General features: G+C 39.3%; 1 protein-coding gene and 1 long non-coding RNA gene across 4 annotated transcripts in view; one reads left to right on the plus strand and one right to left on the minus strand.

The window, feature by feature from the left end:
• Positions 1 to 22,633, minus strand: part of LOC117083604 (collagen alpha-1(VIII) chain) — a 554,637-nt gene that overhangs the window by 12,098 nt on the left and 519,906 nt on the right. For all 3 annotated transcript variants that reach the window (XM_033211492.1, XM_033211495.1, XM_033211494.1), the window contains 4 exons: positions 19,317 to 19,405; positions 6,288 to 6,359; positions 4,352 to 4,481; positions 386 to 445 (listed from right to left, as the gene is read on the minus strand). In XM_033211492.1, the coding sequence (XP_033067383.1) occupies positions 386 to 445; positions 4,352 to 4,481; positions 6,288 to 6,359; positions 19,317 to 19,405 (351 nt within the window). The remainder of the gene's footprint in view (positions 1 to 385; positions 446 to 4,351; positions 4,482 to 6,287; positions 6,360 to 19,316; positions 19,406 to 22,633) is intronic.
• Positions 1 to 22,633, plus strand: part of LOC117083608 — a 61,122-nt gene that overhangs the window by 5,108 nt on the left and 33,381 nt on the right. Inside the window, exon 2 of the long non-coding RNA XR_004437136.1 lies at positions 14,497 to 14,651. This is a non-coding gene — a long non-coding RNA (uncharacterized LOC117083608). The remainder of the gene's footprint in view (positions 1 to 14,496; positions 14,652 to 22,633) is intronic.

Here is a 22,633-nt window from a genome sequence, read left to right on the forward strand (position 1 = left end):
ACAGAGTGAGACCCTGTCCTTCTCCAGTCTCCCAAAAAGTACATTTTGAAAAGATAAAATTAGATTGGCTTCACAATAGCCATGGTCTGAGTTCTAAATAAACATGCAAACAGAATTTCAGAATCTCACAGATGGAACACATATCACATAGTCCATCTTCCCTATTTTTCAGATAACAAATTAAGTCCAGGGGAGTACTCAGTGACTCATCTCAGGTCAAACAGCAAATTGGTGGGGGACCTGGGACTGGAACACCATTCTCTGGATTCCTGGAGCAATAATGGCCTAATGTGTTATAAAACAAAAACGAGACCAAAACCTAAATTTCCAAAGCCAGAGCAAAATAAGGATAAGTTTAAATAGATTAAAATCAGAGTTTACTTACTTTCTTTTAGGTATGAGGAAAGACTGTGAGTCAAATCATTGGCCTTGAGGAAACAGGAGTCTAGAAATATGATAAACATGCTATACAGAGAATTTTGTAAATGCACACACACAATCAAAATAGATTATATGTGAGTTATGAGTGATGTATAAGGTTGTAAAATATTAGTGAATTGGGGCCCATTATATATCTTGAAGTGTTTCCTATATTTAAAATAACAGTAGCAGCAACAAGTAAACTTTTAACCTGTCACGGATGCCTGTAATTTCTTAGAGCAGTGAAATAGGAGCTTCTTATATCACTCAGCAGATTAATGAAGCACCTTTATTTTCCAAATCCATCAAATGGGGACTACACAAATGCAAAATGAAGTGGCTAACAAATCTATGTAAAGATGTTCAAACTCACTAGTTATCAGAGAAGTGCATGTTAATATAATGAGATCATACTTTACACACTCATTAGAATGGCAACTATTAGCAAGATGTGTAATACTAAGTGTTGTTGAGAATGCAGAGTGATGGAAACTCTTGTGAACTGTAAGTGGAAGTGTAAACTGGTATAGATATTCTGAAAAGTAATAATATTAATATGTATATACCCTATAATTCTATCACTTCAATTCAAGGTAAATAATAGAAAGAAATTCTTGTGTGGTCTATTAAGGTACACACACAAGGATATGCATCTTGGCATTATTTGTGATGCCAGGGTGCTTGAGGCAACCTAAGTGTCCATATCTGGGAAAATGGATGAGTATATGTGATAGATGGAAATGCTGGAATATTATGTTGCATTTAGAAGCAATGAACTAGACATGCATAAAACTACAGAGTCCTATCTGGAAAAACTGTCAAGTGAAGAAAGAAACAGAATGAAAGCATTAGCACAGAGCCATTTTAGATACACTTTAATATATATATACATACACAGGATGACATATAAGAAAAATATATATATATATATATTTTAAAATGCCTATCATATGAAAATAGAGTTTGGATTAGGGAAGAATGGTAATAATGTCTCAAAATACAACACAACATAACAATACAATAAAAAACAATATAACACATTAAAATAAAACAGGGGCTGGACTGACCAAAATGAAATTTATGTTGTGACCCAGCACATATAACTCATTAAGTGAGTAATTCAAAGCTGTTTTCTCCTGCATTGTTGTGGAGCCTTTGGTGGTCTTCATAATGTCCCAAGTCTGGATATGATCAGACTCACCTGGAGAACTGAAGGTACAGATTCCTGGGATGGAGTCTCTTTTGCATAGTGAATTAGAATCTCTTGGGGGTGGGCCTGGGGATCTGATGTTTAAGAAGTTCCTGGGTGATTCAGTTGCAGCTAGCCTATAGGCATTTAGGAATCACTAATCTAAACCACACTGCAGCTCTCAGGAGATAGCAGAGAGGTCAATTAGCTCCGGGTGACTCCAGCCTTGAAATCCTAATTCAGTGCCCGTGTGTATGACATTAACAATGTACAGTGCACAATATTAATTTAAAAGACATGTTCCTGCCCTAGAGACACAAACAGCCTCAAATCAAAACCAAGTTAGAAGCTCGACAAACTAAATAGGAACAATATGTTATTATTTATATCTACTTTATATGTGTATATATAAGGGGATTTATGTCCCTCCTTGAGCCTATTCCAAATAACCCACTGTATCTCCTTCCCCACATCTAGCTTAAATCTCCTCTCTGTTCTTGGTCTCATCGGTGTAGTGACAGTGCCTGTTCTCCCAAACCTTCCTCTGATGTCTCAGTTTATTGTGTCTTAAATGGCCTAATTTTTTAAACTAAAAATGAAAACCTGTCCTTTTTGGTTATAACATTATTTCAAACATATTTTCTTTCCTCCCCAACCAACCCATGACCACACATTCTTGCCTAACTATATTACTGACCTCTAATAAAACAATAATATCAAACAAATTCACTATGGAACTCAAATGACTCCTTAAAAGTTTCTTCTGAGCTTTGACTCCCTATAACTCTAGAGAGGAGCAAGGTTTATGATGTTCCATGAGGTTACAGAACAGCAGTGGTCCCACCACTCACAAATCCTTCGTAAGTTAAGTTGCTCTAACAAAGAACTAGAATGGAAAACTGACCATTGAGTCACAGTAAAAATCAAACTTCAGTTAAAGCTTCAAAAGTGGTTTTGTTAGAATAGTTCCTGTAATAGTGCAGTCAGGACATAGTTTTCACAGCAGAGGCAGTGGTGTGCTGAGAAGAGTGGATTCTAACTGCTGTTGGAACTGTCTGGGCTTAGTAAGTCTAAAAGTCCAGATCCTGCTCATGTGCAAATGCACTCCTTCAATTCCCTAAAGGGTAATCTCCTTGGAAAACAAAGAGACAGGGCACTCATGTCTCCAAATCCAATGTGTGTTTCTAAAAAAGGATATCACAAAAGAATTATAAAAATTCAGGGAAGAGATTGTTTTTCAGCTTCTCAAGCTTCTAGAAAGCATAAAATTGTAATGGAAAAAGGAAATCAAGCCACCCTCTACTTTTTCCAAAAGCAATATTAGATATCCCTAGTAGTCTATAAATAGCTCATCTGAAGCAGTTGTACCCAAACTTTTTATGGTTTGATTTTATGACAACATCTATTTCTCCCATGGCTGCCTGAAAGAGTTAAAGGATGCATCATAATTTTGAAATTAATTAAAAGTAGTAGTTTATGCTGGGTGTGGTGGCACATGGCTATATTTCTAGCTACTCAGGAGGCTGAGGTGAGAGGATCCACTTAAGCCCAGGAGTTTGAGGCTGCAGTGAACTACGATGGTGCCACTGCACTCCAACCTGGACGAGACAACAAGACACTGTCTCTAAAATAAATAAATATTTTTTAAAAATTAGCTGTTTACATTTTGCAGTATCTTTTAGCTTAATTATAAATACACCAAGGCAGAGGATCTAAAACTCTAGTAGGCTTAAGAATCCCTTGAGGCAAAGTGTCAGCCTTGCAAAACATGCAGAATTTTGTTCCTACCTTTTGATAGTTTGCTTGAAAGAGTCTGGCCTGCAACCCAAAATACTATTCTAAAAACCATGACTAGAAATCCATGATAAGAGCAACAACAAAACTAAATTACTTATTAAGGCTAAAGCTCTTGTCTATAAGAGTTGAATAAATCAGTGTTTCACAACTATACTTTTAAATGTGTACTTTAACGTCTATCCTCATGACAAATTCCTACTCGTTGAATAGTCTGTTAAAAAAAATGCACACCCAACAATTAGCCTTTTGAAAAAAAAATACGATCACAAATCTTAGTATTAGATTTGACAAATACTGTTTAGCATCCAGTAAGGATATAATCTATCAGCTAAAACTATTTGATATAATCTATCAGTTAAAACTATTATATTGAGGAAAGAAGTATTATGTTTCTTTCTTTTTTTTTTTGAGATGGAGTCTCACTCTGTTCCCCAGGCTGGAGTGCAATGGTGCGATCTTGGCTCACTGTAACCTCGGCCTCCCGGGTTCAAGTGATTCTTCTGCCTCAGCCTCCCAAGTAGGTGGAATTATAGGTGTGTGCTACCACGCCCAGCTAATTTTTGTATTTTTAGTAGAGATGGGTTTTACTATGTTGGCCAGGCTGGTCTCAAACTCTTGACCTCAAGTGATCCACCCGCCTCAGCCTCCCAGAGTGCTTGGATTATAGGTATGAGCCACTATGCCCGGCCTGAAAATATGTCTCTTTAAACAATTATTATTATTATTATTTTTAATAGTGATGAGTTCTCACTATATTGCCCAGGCTGGTTTCAAACACCCGGGCTCAAGCGATCCTCTAGCCTCGGCCTCCCAAAGTGCTGGGATTACAGGCATGAACCACCACACCCGCCGGAAAATATGTTAATTGACTGCCTGAGACACCTAACCATAATAGACAGTTATGTTTTGTTCCTTGTCATTAGGAAAATTGAAGCTTGGCTATACCTGGCAGGTTCAGTTCTTCTAATTCAGTCACCGAGCGTCTGCTGCTATAATAATCCTTCATCAGCTTCTGTAGGTCTTCAGGTAACCCTGGTTTTGGTTCTGATTTTGCAAGAACATCAGTAATTTTCTTCTAAGATATGAGAAGGAAGAAAAATGGGAGGACGTACTTTAAAATGGCATTTGGTTGGAATAGGTTAATTCCTCTGGCATTTAAACTGCACATAGCTTTTGGTGTTAGCCAAGTGTGAATGTGGGTTTTAATAAATACATTTGAGAAAATTCACTAAATATTTCTTGGATATAACTATTGCTTTGAAAAATGAAAAAAATGACCTAGAAAGCTTCTTGCAACTCTTGGTCTATGACTTCCAGGAGAACTACATTTTTGCAGCCGTCTCCATACTAGGGTATTATTTTCTGTTAAAAGTAAAGAAATTTCATTGCTATGGAAAGCTCTCTTTTAGCCCTAGATGATTTATATTCCTGTAGGATTAGAATTTTGAGAATTTCTTGCCCAACCTGCTTTGTGAGGTGCTGAGTCTTAGTTTGGATTTCTGGCATTAGTATAAAACCTACAGTAGGAATCTGAGCATAGGAGCCTACTGAGGAGGGGACTTAACACCCTAGATTCTCAGGTCTTGGATAGCTGACAGTATTAAAGTGGCCCTATGGAAAGTAGAAAAAAAAATTACAGGAAATACTTTCCAACATCGATTTTGATTTGGATTCATTTGTATAGCATGTATTGAATGCCTGCAGTATAGTAGAAACCCACAATCATTCATTTATTTCCATCATAAGCTTCCCTTCTCACTTTCTTCTAATGTTCCATCAAAGATCCAGAAGGAACGTTCCCCACCCCTGATCCCAACTTTTTCCCCTCCTTCTACAATATCCTCGTTTCTATACACTTGCCAAGAATGGTCAAGGCTCTGTCAAAGGAATTAACTTTTAAAAATATGTCATCAGTGGGCACATTTTAGCATGACCTCAGTCAAGGCTAAACTATCTAGCTAGAGTTTTGACCTCGAGCCACCACAAACTTAACACTCCTGAAGGCCATTAGTGTACAAATTATCAAAGAGAAGTTAAAGTCACTTCTTTAAGGACTTGCCAAACCTCAGCCAATTTGGCATCTCCCATCTTGCTATTTGACCATTTGTAAGAAAAGAAAACATATGCACACACACTCTTAGTTTTCTAGAAGCTTGCTGTTAAGTAATTGGTTTGAGTCCATCTTCTTTCTTCTAATCCCAATCGTATTTCCTCGGCTGACTTCAGCAGTAGACCCCTCTTGGCAGGGAGAGAATTACACCGCTGTTTTCACAACTGTGGGAGAAGGTCATAGCTAACCATACTTTCTCCAAGGCTGAGCCATCAAAAAGTTTGTATAGGAGAAAGAGTCTTTCCTGTGCTCACTGGCAAATATCAAAATGCAAGAGGAGGGGAGTTTTTTGACTTAATTTATGGTTCCAAATTAGTCAGAAGTGCCTCATACTACCTTCATCTGCTTATTATTTTCTTTTTAGTCATACTTTAAGGTATAAGGTCTTAAAATCTGGAATGAGTAGAAAAAGGAGGTTGGTATATTTTTTTTCATGGACAGAGCCAGAAGGGCTGGGGGAGGATCGCTCTGGACTCCTTCTACAATTAGAAACCTATGTCTGACATCTGACCACACTGAAAACATAGGGTGGGTAACAAAGATATATGGCACTCCACAAGACCAAAATAGGAGTCAGAAGAATTTATTCTTAGCTCCAACAGAAACACTTATTAGTAGTGACCTTCGGAAAGTCACCAAACCTCAAGGAATCTTACAATGTCTGCATCTCTTAGGTGGGGATTACAATAGCTGCCTCATGAAAGTATGACATATAAAAATGTGATGGAAACCATGTGGGGCCATACAAATTTAAGAAATTATTAATATTACCTTTCTCCTCTTCCTGGTCTTGGTGGTATTCTCTTTTCTTTCCTTTGGTTGTATCAAAAAACATTCTTTAGGCTATTAAGAAATACAAATGAGAACATTTTAATCTTTTCATGATAAAGTGTCAATTAGTGGTATGAACCCCAAAGTACTTTCTGCCATGCATGTAGTCTTCAGAGTATCTTGGTAATATTCTACAGAAAGAGAGATGCTGGAAGATCTACTGTAGGTTACTATGCAGCGGTTGGGCTGAGAGAATTTGAGAAAGTCAGAAAGTACAGATGACTTAAGACTGGAAAATCTTTGAACAAAGATATATGTGTGAGTGAGTATATATGTGTGCTTGGTGTGGAAGTGCAGGGTATTGGAGATTGAAGGCAGTGACTGAGTTTGTATAATACAGCAGAAATCAGTGTGATTAAAATTAAGATGTGGTAAGACAGTCTTTGACTAGAGTGACTAGGGTTTTCCATGAACTAGCTGTGTGTGAGCCTACATTTCCAAGTCCCTGGTTTATTGTTTTGTATTATTCATTCCTTTCCTCTTTTCAATAAGCATAGAAAATCCAAAGTAGGATATATTAACTTACGTTTTTATAAACCAGCTGCATCAAATGCCTTTACTATAATGACTACAAAATGAATGTCTTTGCTACTAGTCTGATAACAGTCTCAGCACCACAGTACCTAGAGTAATCTGTTCTGCCTGTTGCCTTGACCCCCGAGTACCCTATACAGTTTAGTGCTATTTTTACCCTGAGGGTTTTTTCTAATGTAGAAAAACAGGAAATTTGGACTAAGACCTTGATTTATAAAATAGAATGCCCCAGATTCCGTATTTATTAATCATAAGCAGGAGTATAAAATGTTTCCTGTGCTGGATCTTTTATGCAACATTGTCAAACAAGTTGCCAAGTAAGATATAAAATGTTAAGTGAAAACTTATTCTGAATTTTCCTTGATTAACTTTCCATTCCAACCAGAGAATATGCAGTTTAAACTGATAAGCTACTAACTAAAACGATCCTGTCTCCACTGGCTCCGTGAAAATGATTACAGATGAATCTTTCTATGAAAGCTTGCAGACAGCCTGCAGATTAAGAATGTCTATGGCCTGAAGTTAGAGAGAAAGATATAATACTACATAATTTCTTCAAGACATGTGGCCAAAGACCAGCAGTTTCAGGATTCTCTTTTAGTTATTACAGAAATAGATTTTAAAAGTTCAGGATTAAAGTGACATGGGAAATCTTGAAATTTTAGTTTCCTTTCAGATAAAACAAAAAAACCTGCAAAGAGCAATTGCATCATAGCTAAAGAAAAGAGAGATATGGCTTCTTTTATTTAGAAAGTTAAACTGTCTTGTGGATGTTGATACATGCCAATTTGATGCTGGTACATGCCAATTAGAAACTGTGCCAAGGCCACTAATATGTCACAGAAGCTGCCAGATGGCCATAAGAGTACAATTACAAACCAGGCCAGTGCTCAGCTCATGTTCCTAAGGCAAAGGCCGGGATATGATTAGCAGATCCCTTAAACTATACTGTATTATCTCTACCAGTATGAAAGTTTTTGGGAAGCATATTTAGAAATCTGTTTCATCTTCTTATTTAGCGTATGGAGGTATTCTCGAGGAACCCAGTTTAGTGTACTGGTTGTATTTGTGCTAGGTTTACAAAGCCAATGAACTAAAACATGACATAAATCTAGAAATAAGCTCAATTGTAAGAATATGGACTCTTTAATTCTGGGAGAAAAAACAAAAATGTAATTCTGAATCATGCAAAGGAAAAAGAAACATGCTCAATGAACTGCTTTAGCCATATATTGCTTCAGGTAAATGACAGGTTCAAATTCTTACATCATCCTAAAGGAAATGCAAAATAATCTTTGGTTTTGGAGACTAGTTACTTTAGCTGGCTGTGGTAGGGTGCCAGTGAAGAGGCCAATTTTATGGGGTCAATTTCCATAGAGGTAAGATGACTTTATGGAGAAATTCAAATCCACAGTATTGAAAATGCTTATATTTAGTTAACTGCCTTATGAATGCTACTGCTTACCCTCAGGGAGACTGGGTAGGAAGATATGGAAGAATCCAGCCAAGCCACTAAGCATTTCTGGAAATCAATTCCAAAACTGTGTGACTTTCACAGTTGATAGCAATGTCATTTCTTTATATGAAATGTAGCAATTTTAAATACATAGTCTGAAGAATCACACTCCCCTAAAAAACTGTGGCTTTTAAGGGAAGCAACTAGAGCATATTTTCAGTTCCTTAAAGTATCAAAAATTACTTTACGAATGATTCTCCTGGTTAAACATGGCAAATGAACCTCACAATGCCAGTAAACTGAAAATAAAGGGCATTGAAAAGGACCTGTTGAGCAGGGTCTATATAAAACCCAAGACACCAGGAGAAAGACCAACAGTAATGGAGAGATTTCAACAACTTTTTGGAAAATGGAAAGTGGCTGGAGCTGGAGAAAAGTGACTTGGCACAGAGAGAAAGCTAGCATCTGGGTTTCAGAAGGGGTAGAAGCTAACAATAAGTAAGTCTTTGACTCACTGAACTCTGAGAAGGTCCAGTATTTGGAGGCACAAAGTATTACAGAGAGTGAAGGGTTAAAAAGAAAGAGATTGGCTGAAAGTTTATATTTAGAATGATTAGCTACCCCCGTCCCCTACTAGGTGATATCTCCTACCCTGGTAGCCAAGCAACTATTCCATTACTGCTTCCTTTCACCTTGCATGTCCTGCCAGCCAACTGGAGATCTATTCTCTTAAGAGATCAAGAGGATCAAGGCTGGGCCAGGGGAGAAAGGGCAGAGGCAGAGGCTTGTCTCCATTTCCTGCCCCTATTCCATGCTTATATATTGCAGGCAGGAGACTACTGAATGCCTCTTCGGAAAAATGTAATGGCCTAAAAGAAATACTATCAGAGAGTGACATTTGGGAGTTCCATAGCAAAAAATCCAGCTTGTTATCCTATCACCCTACCATGAATACACTAATCGACAAACCCCACTCATCAATGTTTCCGTGTATCTCTCTTCAATAAGAATGGATAGCTAAGATTCATCAGTCATCTAAGGAAAGTCTCCAACACAAGAGCAAATAAATAACAAAAAGAAAAATGAACCTAGAGAAAAGTGGGATGGTACCTCAAAATAATGATAATTAATATCCTCAGAGAGATAAGGGAAGATTTTGCAACAATGAAACAAGAACAAGATGCTGTAAAAATGGGAAAAACAGTGAAGTATTAAAACAAATAAGAAAGGTGGGACAAAAATATACGAGGAAGGCATGAAGATAAAGTAGAGGCAATCTCCCAGAAAGAGATGAAAAATGAAAAGAAAAAAGTGGTGAGAAAATCAGAGAACCACCCCAAGAGATTCAATTTTCCAATAAATGGTATTATAGAAAAAGAGGTGACATAAAACAGTAGGGGGCTTGGCATGGTGTCTCATGCCTGTAAACCTAGTGCTTTGTGGGGCCAAGGTGGGAGGACTGCTTGAGGCCAGGAGTTTGAGACCAGCCCTGGTTACATAGTGAGACCGTCTCACCAAAAAACAAACAAACAAACAAAAAGGCTGGGCACGGTGGCTCATGCCTGTAATCCCAGCACTTTGGGAGGCTGAGGAGAGCGGATCACGAGGTCAGGAGTACAAGACCAGCCTGACCAACATGGTGAAACCCCGTCTCTACTAAAAATACAAAAATTAGCTCGGCATTGGTGGTGCACGCCTGCAATCCCACCTACTTAGGGGGCTGAGGCAGGAGAATCGCTTGAACCCGGGAAGCAGAGGTTGCAGTGAGCCGAGATCGCGTCACTGCACTCCAGCCTGGGTGACAGAGTGGGACTCTGCCTCACAAAAAAAAAAATGCGCTTGTGTGGTGGTGCATACCTGTACTCCTAGCTACGTGGAAGACTGAGGCAGGAGGACCTCTTGAGCCCAGGAATTCAATGTTGCAGTGAGCTATGATTGCACCACTGCACTCCAGCATGAGTGACTAAGTAAGACCCTTGTCTCTAAAAAGGAGTCATCAAGGAAATAACACATGACAAAATAAAAATAAAAAAAAAAAAAAGAAATAATATGTGACAAACTTGTGCTGCCTGAAGGAAACTTTATTGAACATGAAACTCCAAATTGAAAGCCCATTAGGTATAGGGTACAATGAATATGAAAAATACCCATTCCAAGGAGCATCACTATAAAATTTCAGAAAATTATGGGCAGAGAAGATTCTAAAATTTTCCCCTCCAAAATATAACATACAAAATACAAAGGATCAGAAAAAAGAATAGTGCCAAGATCTCTAAAAAGCAATAATGGATATTAGAACTTAATGGAATGATGCTTTCAAAATTATGAAGAAAGTTTATTTGCAAATTAAACTTTTATACCCAAAGTATCAATCAAGTGTAAGAGTAGAATAAAGACATATTCAGATATATGAAGTCTCAAAAAATTTACATCCTACCTGCAGATACTTAAGGCTGTATTTCAGAATACAAAGGGTGAAACCAAACAAAAGGAAGCTATGGGATTTAGCCAAAAAGGAGTCCAGCCCAGGAGGGCGCTGAAGGGGCATCCTAGGATGACAGTTAAGAGGCCTCAATTGTTCAGTGGGCCTGGAGAATAACCAGTTTGGAGTGAAACAGAAATATGGAGTTTTGCAGGAAAACAAAACAAAACAAAATGACTAACCTATTTGAACATATGGAAAATATTATTCATGGGCATGTGGAAGAGATGTTGGAACATATGGAAACAATTAACAATAGGAACAGAGAAAGCCATGCAAATAAAGAGATGAAGCAACTATTAATGCCATGAAAATAAAGAGTTGTATAAGAAAGGAGGGATGGTTATAGCTTCTTTCTCTCAGCATTGAACAATATTTCCATCATCATAATGGTGTATTAGTGACAACTGTTTTGACCAAAATGTGGTATCTCGTTGGCAGGGGAGGCAGCAGTTGGTGAGGGAATAGGAAGTAAAACAGATGGGAGAACTATGTCCTCATATGCTAAGTCAGGATGTCAGTAGATTACATCAGACATTGCTAAGTCAAGAAATATCAGTGTAAACTATAAGGCAGAAAAGTAAGGAAAAAAGCTAGAGAAGCTGAATTTTTCTCTTAGTAAATAAGTAATATTGTTTGATTTTTAAATTTTTTAAATTTTTATTTTTTGAGACTGCCTAGGCTGGAGTACAGTGGCATGATCTCAGCTCAATGCAACCTCCGCCTCCCGGGTTCAAGTGATTCTCCTGCCTCAACCTCCTGAGTAGCTGGGATTACAGGAGTGTGCCTCCATGCCTAGCTAATTTTTGTATTTTTTGTAGAGACAGGGTTTCACCACATTGGCCAGGCTTGTCTTGAATTCCTGACCTCAAGTGATCTGCCCGCCTCAGCCTCCCAAAGTGCTGGGATTAGAGGCATGAGCCACCATACCCAGCTGGTATTTTTAAAAAAGATATGTATGATTATTAGGTTGGTAAGAATAAAAAAATTTAAATTGCCATTTTATAACAAAACAAGCATGTTCATTATTAAGATAAAAACAACTTAGAAGTGGTTTTTAGTTTCTTTTGGACATGGTAAAAGTTACTCAATACACACTCACCAAAATGTCGAAAATTAAAAGGCCAATAACTCCAAATGTTGACAAGGATACACAGCAACCAAAACTCTCACACACTGATGGTGGGGGTGCAAAATGGTACAATCATTTAGGAAAAAGATCTGGCAGTTTTTTTTATGAAACTGAAGATGACTCAGCAAGTGTCATGTATTTACTAAAGAGAAATAAAAATTTATGTTCTGCCCTGATGTGAACACTATACAGACATCACTATGTACCCCAGAAATACGCAGAATTATTACGTGTCAATTAAAAATGTAAAATACAATAAAAAGCTTAAAAACCATTCCCCAAGAAACTTGTATGTGAATATTCGTGGTGGATTTATTCATAATAGTCCCAAACAAGAAATAGCCCTAGGCTCGGGGGGCTCACGCCTGTAATCCCAGCACTTTGGGAGGCCCAGGTGGACGGATCACCTGAGGTCAGGAGTTCAAGACCAGCGTCGCCAACATGGTGAAATCCCATCTCTACAAAATACAAAAATTGGCCGGGCCTAATGGCGGATGCCTGTAATCCCAGCTAGTCGGGTGGCTGAGGTGGGAGAATCGCTCGAATTCAGGAGGCAGAGGCTGCAGTGAGCTGAGAATCGCATCACTGCACTCCAGCCTGGGCGACATAGCAAGACTCCATCTTTAAAAAAAAAGAAAGAAAGAAAAAAAAGAAATAGCCTCAGGTGTCCATCAATAGAAGAATGGATAAACAAAATGGTACATTTGTATAAGTGAATACTACTCAGTGTTCTAAACTGAACTGTGTTGCCTAGGAAGTCGTATGTTAAAACCCTAACCTCCAATGTGACTATATTTGGATACAGGGCCTTTAAAGAGGCAACTGAGTTTAAATGAGGTGTCATAAGGGTAGAGCCTCAATTCAATGTGACTGGTGTCTTGATAAGAAGAAGAGACAGCAGGGATATGCATAGACAGAGAAAAGACCATGTGAAGACACAGTGAGAAGGCCATCTGCAAGTGAAGGGAGCGGCCTCAGGAGAAACCACACCTGTAGACATCTTGATCATGGACTTCCAGCTTTCAGAACTGTTGTTTCAGCCACCCAGTCTGTGGTATTTTGTTATGGCAGCCCTAGCAGACTCAATGTGCTCAGCAATAAAAAGGAATGAAATACTATACACTGACATGGAGGAATCTAAATAATACTGTGTCGAATGAAAGAAGCCTTAAACAAAAGAGCATGTAACTGTATGATTCCATTTCTAAGACATTTTAGAACAGGCAAAATTAATTTTTTAGAAAAAAAATCGGAACAGTTGTTGACTCTGGGGCAAGGAATTTAGCATAGTGATTGACCCAGGTGGCATGAAAGGATTCTGGGGGTTATGATCCTGTTTTCTTTTAATCCAGATTGGGCTTTGGGTTACACAGTTGTATTTATTTGTCAAAATTCATTGAATGGTATATTTGACATTTGTACATTTATTGTATATTAACTTTACCTCAAAAGAAAATACATAAACTTTAAGACAAATATTAAACATTAGTCATTGATAGGCATGCTGAAGTATCTGGGGTGAGTGTACTGATTTTGCAAACTACTCTGAAATGTGTCAAAAGTAAAGTAATTGATGAAGAATGTGCTTGAACAACACTTTATGAAATTTTGGACTTTGAAGACATGGAAGGTGAGGGCTTGAAGAAAGAAGAATCTTACTGGAAACTGAAGGAAAGGGACTCTTTGTTATGCAGTGGTAGAAAGTTTAGCAATACAGTTCTCTGAAATTATATGGAAAATGTGTCTACTGGCATGGGGAATCTAGCTAAGGAGATTTTCAAATAGTGTTGAAGGGGACACCTGATTTCTTCTTGGCTCTTACAGTAAAATGAAGAAGGAGTTAAATTGAGAGGACTATTAAAGATGAAATCAAGGGTATGACTTAAAACCATTTGTCAAGACCTCAGAAGAAACAAAGATGGTGCCTCAGAATACTATTCAGTCACACAGGAGCACCTTAAAGAAATTAGGGGTGTGCTCACAGATTTTCTCAAACAAGATGCCTCTAGGAAGCTTAAGGGATATTGCCTCATATTCTCTCAGCAAGGGCCCAAGGTAGAGAGGAGATTAGGGGTGTGACTTCTGCCTAATGGAGTGAACCCCCAGAAGCATCACAGGTGACACCCACAGTTTTTAAAGGAGGTATATATGTAGAAATACCACTAGTTTGGGCTGAGAGAGTCAGAGAACAATGAGAGCAGAGGCCTTTGGACATGGAGAATTCTGTCAAGAAGCAGGCTGCATTAGATGCTCAGTTGCAAACACATGCTGCTTTTCATAGAAAAAGAAGAAGAAGAAGAAGGATAATTGGAGGACAAAACAAAGCCCAAAGGACAGAGCCAAGAACCACGGAGAATTGCTCTTAGGCCTCGACACTTAATAAATAAACTGATATTTGCTTGGATGGCCTTCAGAATGCTGTGTACCAATGACTCCATGTGCCTCCTATTTGCCGCCTTTTGAATAGAAATGTCAATAAAGGTTATCCTACACTTGTTCCACCACTGTGTGTTGAGCACGTGGGAGAGGTAACTTGTCTCTTTAGTTTCATAGGTTGAGAAGAAGAAATGTACTCAAAGCGCTGTACTTAAGGAATTAAAACTGAGGAGCCCCAACTGCACCTGGACCTGATTTAGATGACAAGATTTTGGATATTGAGCTCACACTGCAATGGGATGAGACTTTGCAATCCTTGGAGGGGTGAGTATATTCTGCACATTGAAGGGATGTAAGTCATTGAGGGGTCAGAGGAAGAGAGTGGTAGCCAGATTCCAGGATAGCTCCTCAAGATCTCGATCTCCTGGTAATCTCTTTGTAATCTCTTCCCCATGAATGTGGTCTGGATTTACTAACTTGCTTAATATGGCAGAGGTGACGAGGTGTTAACTCTGAGAATAAACTATAAAAAGATTGTGGTTTCTGTCTTGGGTGCTTTTGCTGGTTCCCTCTTGGATCACTCGGCCTGGGGAAAGGCAACTGCAGTGCTATGAGGCAACCCTGTGGAGAGGCTCAAATAGTGAGAGATTGAGATGTGCCAATAACTACACAAGCGAGCTGCAAGGTAAACTCTCCCCAGCTGAGCCTCCAGCCCCAGCCCACAACTTGGCTGGTACCTGATGAGAGATGCTAAATGTTTTTGTTTTATTTTAAGCTGCTAAGTTTTGGGCAATTTGTCAATGAAACAATAGATTCATACAAAGAACAGAACTGAGAAAACGTAATGAAAAGGAAAAAGGTGAATCAGAGAATGAATAGGACATAGTCCTGTTTTCTTTCAACAATAGATAAGCATAATCTTGGAGATAAAGAGTGGAAGAAATATGAAATGACCAATGCTCAAATAAAGCAGTAGCAAGAGAATACAAGAGTAGAGAAAGGAAAGTAAGAAGGGAAAGGGAGAAACACTCCTGCTGAAGATTCCTTTATAATTAAAGGAGATAAACAGAAGGACAGCAGAAGAAAAAAGAAGTCCACTGCGGTCTCTGAGCAGGAGAAGATGGGTCATGGAACCACTGAAATGCTACTGACATCATGGAAGCATCAAGGAAAAGTCACAAAATCCTTTGTAAGGGTTTATGTTCTGGGAACCATCATTACAAAGTCACTAGGGCTGGCTCTGAAATGACTGATGTTGAAGAGGGAAGAGGGTGATGCAATCTCTAGGAGGAGGGAACTCATCATTTATTTTGGAAGTGATTACTAGGGAAAAAAGAACTGTTGGCAAATCTTTATACTCACATTATTAAGCAGGCCAAGGATGATTATTTAGATGTGAAATGGTTGCTAGAGATGAGGTAGTTGCATGGATTTAAAAACTTTAAAGTTATAAATCTGCTGCCTAAAATACGAACAAACTAGAGGCAATAATGTATTCAGTGACACAAATGTGAGGCCCAGCTACGGCAAAGGAGGGAACATCATCTATCTTGACAGATGCTCTTGCCTGGTGATATTAAAGCCTAAATGTGTATTACAGCTGACAGCATCATGCCAAGTGGTTCCTGTACAAGCATAAAGAAAAACTGAAAGAACGGCACAGCCTTAAACAAATCTGAAACAAATCTAAAATTTAAATATAGCATAAAATTTTTAAAAAATTGATCCAGAAAAAATGCGGTTATATTTAGAAAACACACATCTGGCCATATCTGTCAAATAAGAGCCCCAAACTGTGTTAGCTACTATAGTGGACACAAAAGAAACCCTGGCCCCAAGGGACTTATGAACCAGCTGGAGACTCAAGTTCTACGAGTGTGAACAATTAGAGAAGGGCTCCTGAAAGGACAGACAGTATGCCTGACAAGTAAGTCATCCTTGGGGTGGTGGGATAAGTTCCAGAGGGAGAAGAGCAGTGGCAGAGAGAGGACGAAGGAGGCCACAGGGGAGCTGGGTGACTGTGTGGGCAGGCAGGGATGGAGAGGACAGACTCCAGTCCTGAATGTCAAGGTGGAGGAGCCTTTCAAGGAGGGAATTGTTTTGGGAAATCAGTGATGTGGCTGGAGGAGGGATAGGGCATCACAAGGCCCCAAAAGACTCTGCAGGCAGCTGCGTCAGGGAGCTGACAGCTCACAAGCTGGACAAAGGGCTGAGATGGTAAGAGTCATGAGAAAACTGGGATACCGGTATGGTCCTTCATTCCTTCATTCACAAATAATGAGTGCCAATGAAGGGCAAGGTTCCCTGCCAGGTGCTGTGGAGACGCACAGATAAAATCTGTCCTTGAGGTGAGCCTCCTGGGGATAAGCAGGGACCAAGATGGGCAACACTCATGTGAGGCAGAGGGGCACACACAGATTCTCATGTCAATTCAGAGAAAAAGGGTATTTCTCTGGCCAGGGAAATTAGGATAGGGTTGGAGAAAGGGGTTAGGGCATTTTGCTTACCGAGCACTTGGACTCTTCAAAGCAATTTGGTGGTGAAAGAAATTAAAGCAAGAGAAAGGTGATTAAAATGGGCAGTAACAGCTTAAGGTTTTGTAATTATTTTTTTGCTTGGCAGAAAATAGCAATGGCATGTGACCAACAAAACACATTAGAACATAGTTAATCCGATTTTCCTCAGCTGAAAGAGAAAGGACAGGTAAAAAGGGAAGTGAAAGCAACAGTATCCTTGTAGCCTGGCTCATAGCCAAGCAGATGGGCGATGACCCCCAGAACCTGTCTCTCTGAGCCTCTCAGCCTTGTAAAGTGGGTATCACCTACCTCCTAGGGATGCTGTCAGGATTATATGGTGCAGTGTGCTTTACACAGTGACAGTATTAACTCCTCAATAAAAGGTCTTTTTGTTTTACCAATGGGTCCAGAAAGAGTAAGGAACAAACAAGAAGAAAATCAAGGGGAAACCAAGAAAAAACGAAAGCCAATGGAGTATAAAGAAGAATACGTGCAAGTAAGTCCTGTAGGTAGACATTGATTAGAGGCAAAAGTCAAAGAGGGCATGACTATGGTATGATTAGTGGGATAAGCTACGGAAAAACTAAACCCCACCTTGAGGAAATAAATTGAAAAGCTAAGGATGTGTTACCCTGTAGGTTTCCAGAAGAATGATTAAAATTAAAACCAGTATAGGGACTTTGAGCAAAATATTTAATGGTTGGAGAAAAAAACCAAGATGATTATATATTAAACATGTATACCTTTCTGCATATCCCTTCCCAGGAAGAAAAAATAATGGACAAAATAAAAAAGATTATAATATAATTATTAACTATAGCTATAATAATTAACACTTCAGTGATTCTCTTTGATAACCACTTTGAAGTGCTTATCAAGTACCAACTCATTTAATCATCATTACAACTCTGTGAGGCAGACATAATTATTACCATTTACCAAGAAGGTGACTGAGTCACAGAGAAATTTAACTTGCTCACTTGGGTGAGCAAGTTAAGCAACACTACACTAAATTGCTTCTTACAGTTATCCTGAGCTGGGTCACAAACTTTGGGTAGAATAACACTCTGGTGTAATGAGTTTAAAGCACCTACAATAAGAATAAGAACCCAAATTGTTGCAATGAAAAATACAGTAACTTTGGATTGGTAGTAGACACTCCCTTAAAAATTCACACATAAGCCAGGCACTGTGGCTCATCATCCCAGCACTTTAGGAGGCCAAGGGAAGGAGGATCACTTGAGCCCCGAAGTTCGAGACCAGCCTGGGTAACATAGTGAGACCTCATCTCTACAAAAAAATAAAGAAATTAGCCAGTGAGGTCCCAGCTGCTCAGGAGACTGAGGTGGGAGGATCACTTGAGTTTGGGAGGTTGAGCCTACAGTAAGCCATGATTGTGCCACTGTCCCCTAGCCTGGGCAACAGAGCAAGACCCTATCTCAAAAACAAACAAAGAAAACCCCCCAAAACCCAAATCACACAGATTTATTATGTTGGTGCAAAAGTAATTTTTTAAAATTAAAAGTAATGGCAAAAACCACAATTACTTTTGCACCAAACTAAAGGAGAAAAAGCTACAAATGGATGTGAGTAGCATTTCTAAAGACAGTAGGAAGATTTAAAAGGCAATAAGAGGTCACAGGTTTAGGAAAAAAGATTATCCAAATGGCCAATTCTGATAATGCAAAGACCACAGATCCCCTGTTAAGAATGCATATGACAGACCATAATGCTGGGTAGAAATAAGGTCCCAGGAGCCTGCTGGCAGCATGGCCTGGTGCTGTAATCATGCACTCGAGTGTGTAATAATCTTCTCTATCTATGCTATTTGTCTCCTTTTAGGAATTGTACCCAAAAGCATAAGGCTGAATTTTTGGCAAAAATGTGATGTAAGAATCTAAGATACCATTATTGTGAAATACATTTATATAGTTAAAAAACATTAGGAACCAGGAGCAGTGGCTCACACTTGTAATCCCAGCACTTTGGGAGGCCAAGGCAAGGAGATTGCTTGAGCTCAGGAGTTTGAGACCAGCCTGGGCAACACAGAGAAACCTCATCTCTACAAAACATAAAATTAGCTGGGTGTGGTGGCGCATGCCTGTGGTGTCCCAGCTACTCAGGAGGCTGAGGTGGGAGGATTGCTTGAGCCCAGAAGGTCAAGGTTGCACTGAGCCATGATTGTGCCACTGTTACAGCCCAGGTGATAAAGAAAGATCCTGTCTCAAAAAAAAAAAAAAACAAAAAAAAACAAAAAAAAAAAAAAGGAAGATAATTAGAGCAAAAAACAGACCTTGCTGGTTTACAATGAAGGAAGCATGGCCCATGGCCTTTTCAAACAGAAAGAAAGTAAAAGGCTCTCTTAAATCCCACCAACAACCGATATTAGGACACGGGGAGTTCAACAACAGAGAGGAGGAAAAGGCTGATTTCAGAATTTAACAGCGGTGGCTCTCCCACAGTGACCCCTCACCTGTCTGGTTTCCTCTGAGGGTACAGAAACTGGAACTGTCTCCTGCTGCATCACTTCTGTCTCTCCTCCTCCTTCACCATCTGATGCTTCTAGAAAACATAAAGTTTGAAAATCAGAAAAGTCTCTCTCTCTCTCTCTCATTGCTAGTGCAATCTTGGTACCACCTTTCTAGAAGGTTCTATCTCTTCACTTTTTAATTCTGCCTCAAAGAAGCTGCACTTAAGGAAATGATCCAAAGTGAAACAGATATTTAAGCACCAAGATGGCAATCTCATTTATAAAACTGGAAAATTAAAGATTACTTAGATGTGTCACCTTAGGAGGGAATGTTTTATTATAGAATACTCATACAAGAGGACGTTTTGCAGCCTTTAAAAAATGGTATTTATTAAGAGTTTACAATGACAAAAGGCTGTCTTATGATGATAATAAGAAGTGGTCAGGGCGAGAATTATTGAGTGGCTACTACATGTTCAACACTACGCTTCATAGACATTATTTTATTTAATTCTTACAGTATAACTACTGATTACAGATATGAAATCCCTCTATTCTTAGATAAAAAGACTGCTGTTTAGAGAGGTAAAACCATTTGCCCAAGGTCACACACCTAGGAACTAAAGTCTATTTGAGTCCGAAGCTATCCCCAGCAAGTGATGCCTGCACCCAGAACCAGCCAGGCCTTGACATTAGATGCTGGCCCCAGGGGGAAATGTTAAGATTGTGACAAAGGGATTACAGGTCACGAGAAATTCCTAGTTTGAATTTTTTAACCTTTCCACAATAGAAAAAATAAATTCTTACCCTAAGAATCAGGAAAAATAAAAGTTTTAACAGTTTTCCTATTTATAAAGCTCTCCTGAAGAAACATGGTGACCAGAAGGTTCTTATTTCTCCTAATATCACACTGCCTTTCAGGTTTTAGTGCTTGCTTCCTTTAAACAAATTTTTGATCTATCAAAGACTTTACTCATTCCCTTGAGTTTCTCTGTATATCTCAAAGTGAGCCTCAAATGTGAATTTGTGAACATGTTCTGTCAGAGTTCATATTTAGGTCCAACTTAACCAGTTTGGTAGGCCCGAGATTTTAAATGTTTGCATACTGTGATGGCAAATCTTGTATGTCAACTTGACTGGGCCATGGGGTGCCCTAATATTTGGTCATACATTCTGGGTGTTGCTGTGAGGGTGTTTTTAGAGAGATTAACATTTAAATGGATAGACTGAATAGAGCAGATTAATTTCCATAGTGTGAGCGGGCCTCATCCAAGTGGTTGAAATAAAAGCACTGACCCATCCTTGAATAAGGGAGAATTATTCCTGCCTTTCGACTTGAACTGAAACACTAGCTCTTCCTGGGTCTCAGGCCTATCATGTTTAGACTAAAACTATATCATCTTCTCTAGTTCTAAGGCCTTTGGACTAGAACTAAGCTATCAGCTCTCCTGGATCTCCAGTTTGCCAACTTGCCATGAAGATCTTCGGGCTGGGCTGGCTAGCCTCCATAATCATGTGAGCCAATTCCTTAGACTAAATCTCTTTCTTTATATAATCCTGTTGGTTCTGTTTCTCTGGAGAACCCTGTCTAATATGTGTACGTTTTTTTTTTTTGAGACGGAGTCTCTCTCTGTTGCCCAGGCTGGAGTGCACTGGTACAATCTCAGCTCACTGCAACCTCCACCTCCCAGGTTCAAGTGATTCTCCTGCCTCAGCCTCCCGAGTAGGTGGGATCACAAGCACCCACCACCATGCCTGCCTAATTTTTGTATTTTTTGTAGAGATGGGGATTTGCCATGTTGGCCAGGCTGGTTGTGAACTCCTGACCTCAGGTGATCCGCCTGCCTCGGCCTCCCAAGGTGCTGGGATTACAGGCGTGAGCCACTGCACCCAGCCTAATATGTATACTTTTAAGTGTGCAGCATGAGGAAAAAAGCCTACCTAATGGGGTACTGAAAAATAGCAGGCAGATTAACAGGACCTTTGAAAATGAACAATTAAATTGTCATTAAAAGTATTTATAGGATCTTTGCTTCTAGGAAGATAGCTGTAGTAGTTACACTGTTCCCTATCCCTCTGGCGAAGTACAATGAAAAATCCTAGACATTACGTATTTTAAAAAATAGAAAGACTCTGAAAGGTTGAGAGAAGATAGCAGACCAGCTAGGGATTTTAGGGACCAAGAATAATTCCATGGCAAACTCCCTGGGTTATCTTTTTGCCCCACTATCCCAGACTAGGAGCTGAAGAAGGCAGCTACCTGGAAATGCCAATGGAAGCAGACCAAAAAAGCCCCAACAAAAGTCTGCTCTCTCTACCAAAATGACCAAGAAAGAGGAAGCCTAGCAAGATTAAAACCTTTCAGACAATAACCACTTGACTGCAGCCAACACCACAGAAAAAACTGCAACCTCATCCTTACCACCAAAGACAGAATGGGGAGCCTAGACTTCCACCCTTGACAGAGTGTAATGAGGCATCCCATGATGGACCCCTCAAGGCTCCATCTCCTACCAGGGTGATGTCAGAGACATACTGGGAGCTGGGATTTTTATCCCCAGAGGGTGGTAATGAGCCCTCATCCATCCCCCACTGCCACCACCACCGCCACCACTGCAGTATCAGTGGTGACCACATGAGGAGCCTGGACTTCCATCCCCTCCTGGCTGTAATGAATTATATCTTTCCTCTCCCACTGGGATGCTGTCAGAGGAGGCTTAGTGGAGAGTTAGGACTTTCTACATCACTCAGCAGTAATGAGGCCAAATCCACACTAATAGTTTCAGTAACCATTAAAAAGGCTATATAGAGAGATGTACTCAAAAACACCAAGATAAAGTGGGATTCTACAATATGTTCAAGTAATCCATAGGAAGATAGGGGACCAACCCCTGCTCCTCCCCTGCACAGAGCTGCAAAAATTAGTGAACAAAGAAAAAAAACACATACACAGATTTAAACCCCCAACATATCAATGAATATATTAAATGTAAATAGCCCAAACATACCAATTTAAAGACAGAGATTGACAGAATGAATTTAAAAATATGGCCGAACTATATGCTGTTATAAGAAACTTACTTCAAATATAATGATACAGGCAAATTGAAAGCAAAGGGATGAAAAAAGACATAATATGAAAATATTGGTCAATGGAAAGCAGGAGTGGCTATATTAATTTCAGGGAAAGCAGACTTCAGAGCAAAGACAATTACCAGAGAATGAGAAAGACATTATATAATGATAAAGGGTAATCTGTCAAGAAGACATAGCAATCCTAAATGTATATGCACCAAACAGCAGGCTCTACATGCTTTGTA

Source organism: Trachypithecus francoisi, unplaced genomic scaffold (genome assembly GCF_009764315.1).
Source record: "Trachypithecus francoisi isolate TF-2019V2 unplaced genomic scaffold, Tfra_2.0 Lachesis_group0, whole genome shotgun sequence".
Lineage (NCBI taxonomy): Eukaryota > Metazoa > Chordata > Mammalia > Primates > Cercopithecidae > Trachypithecus > Trachypithecus francoisi.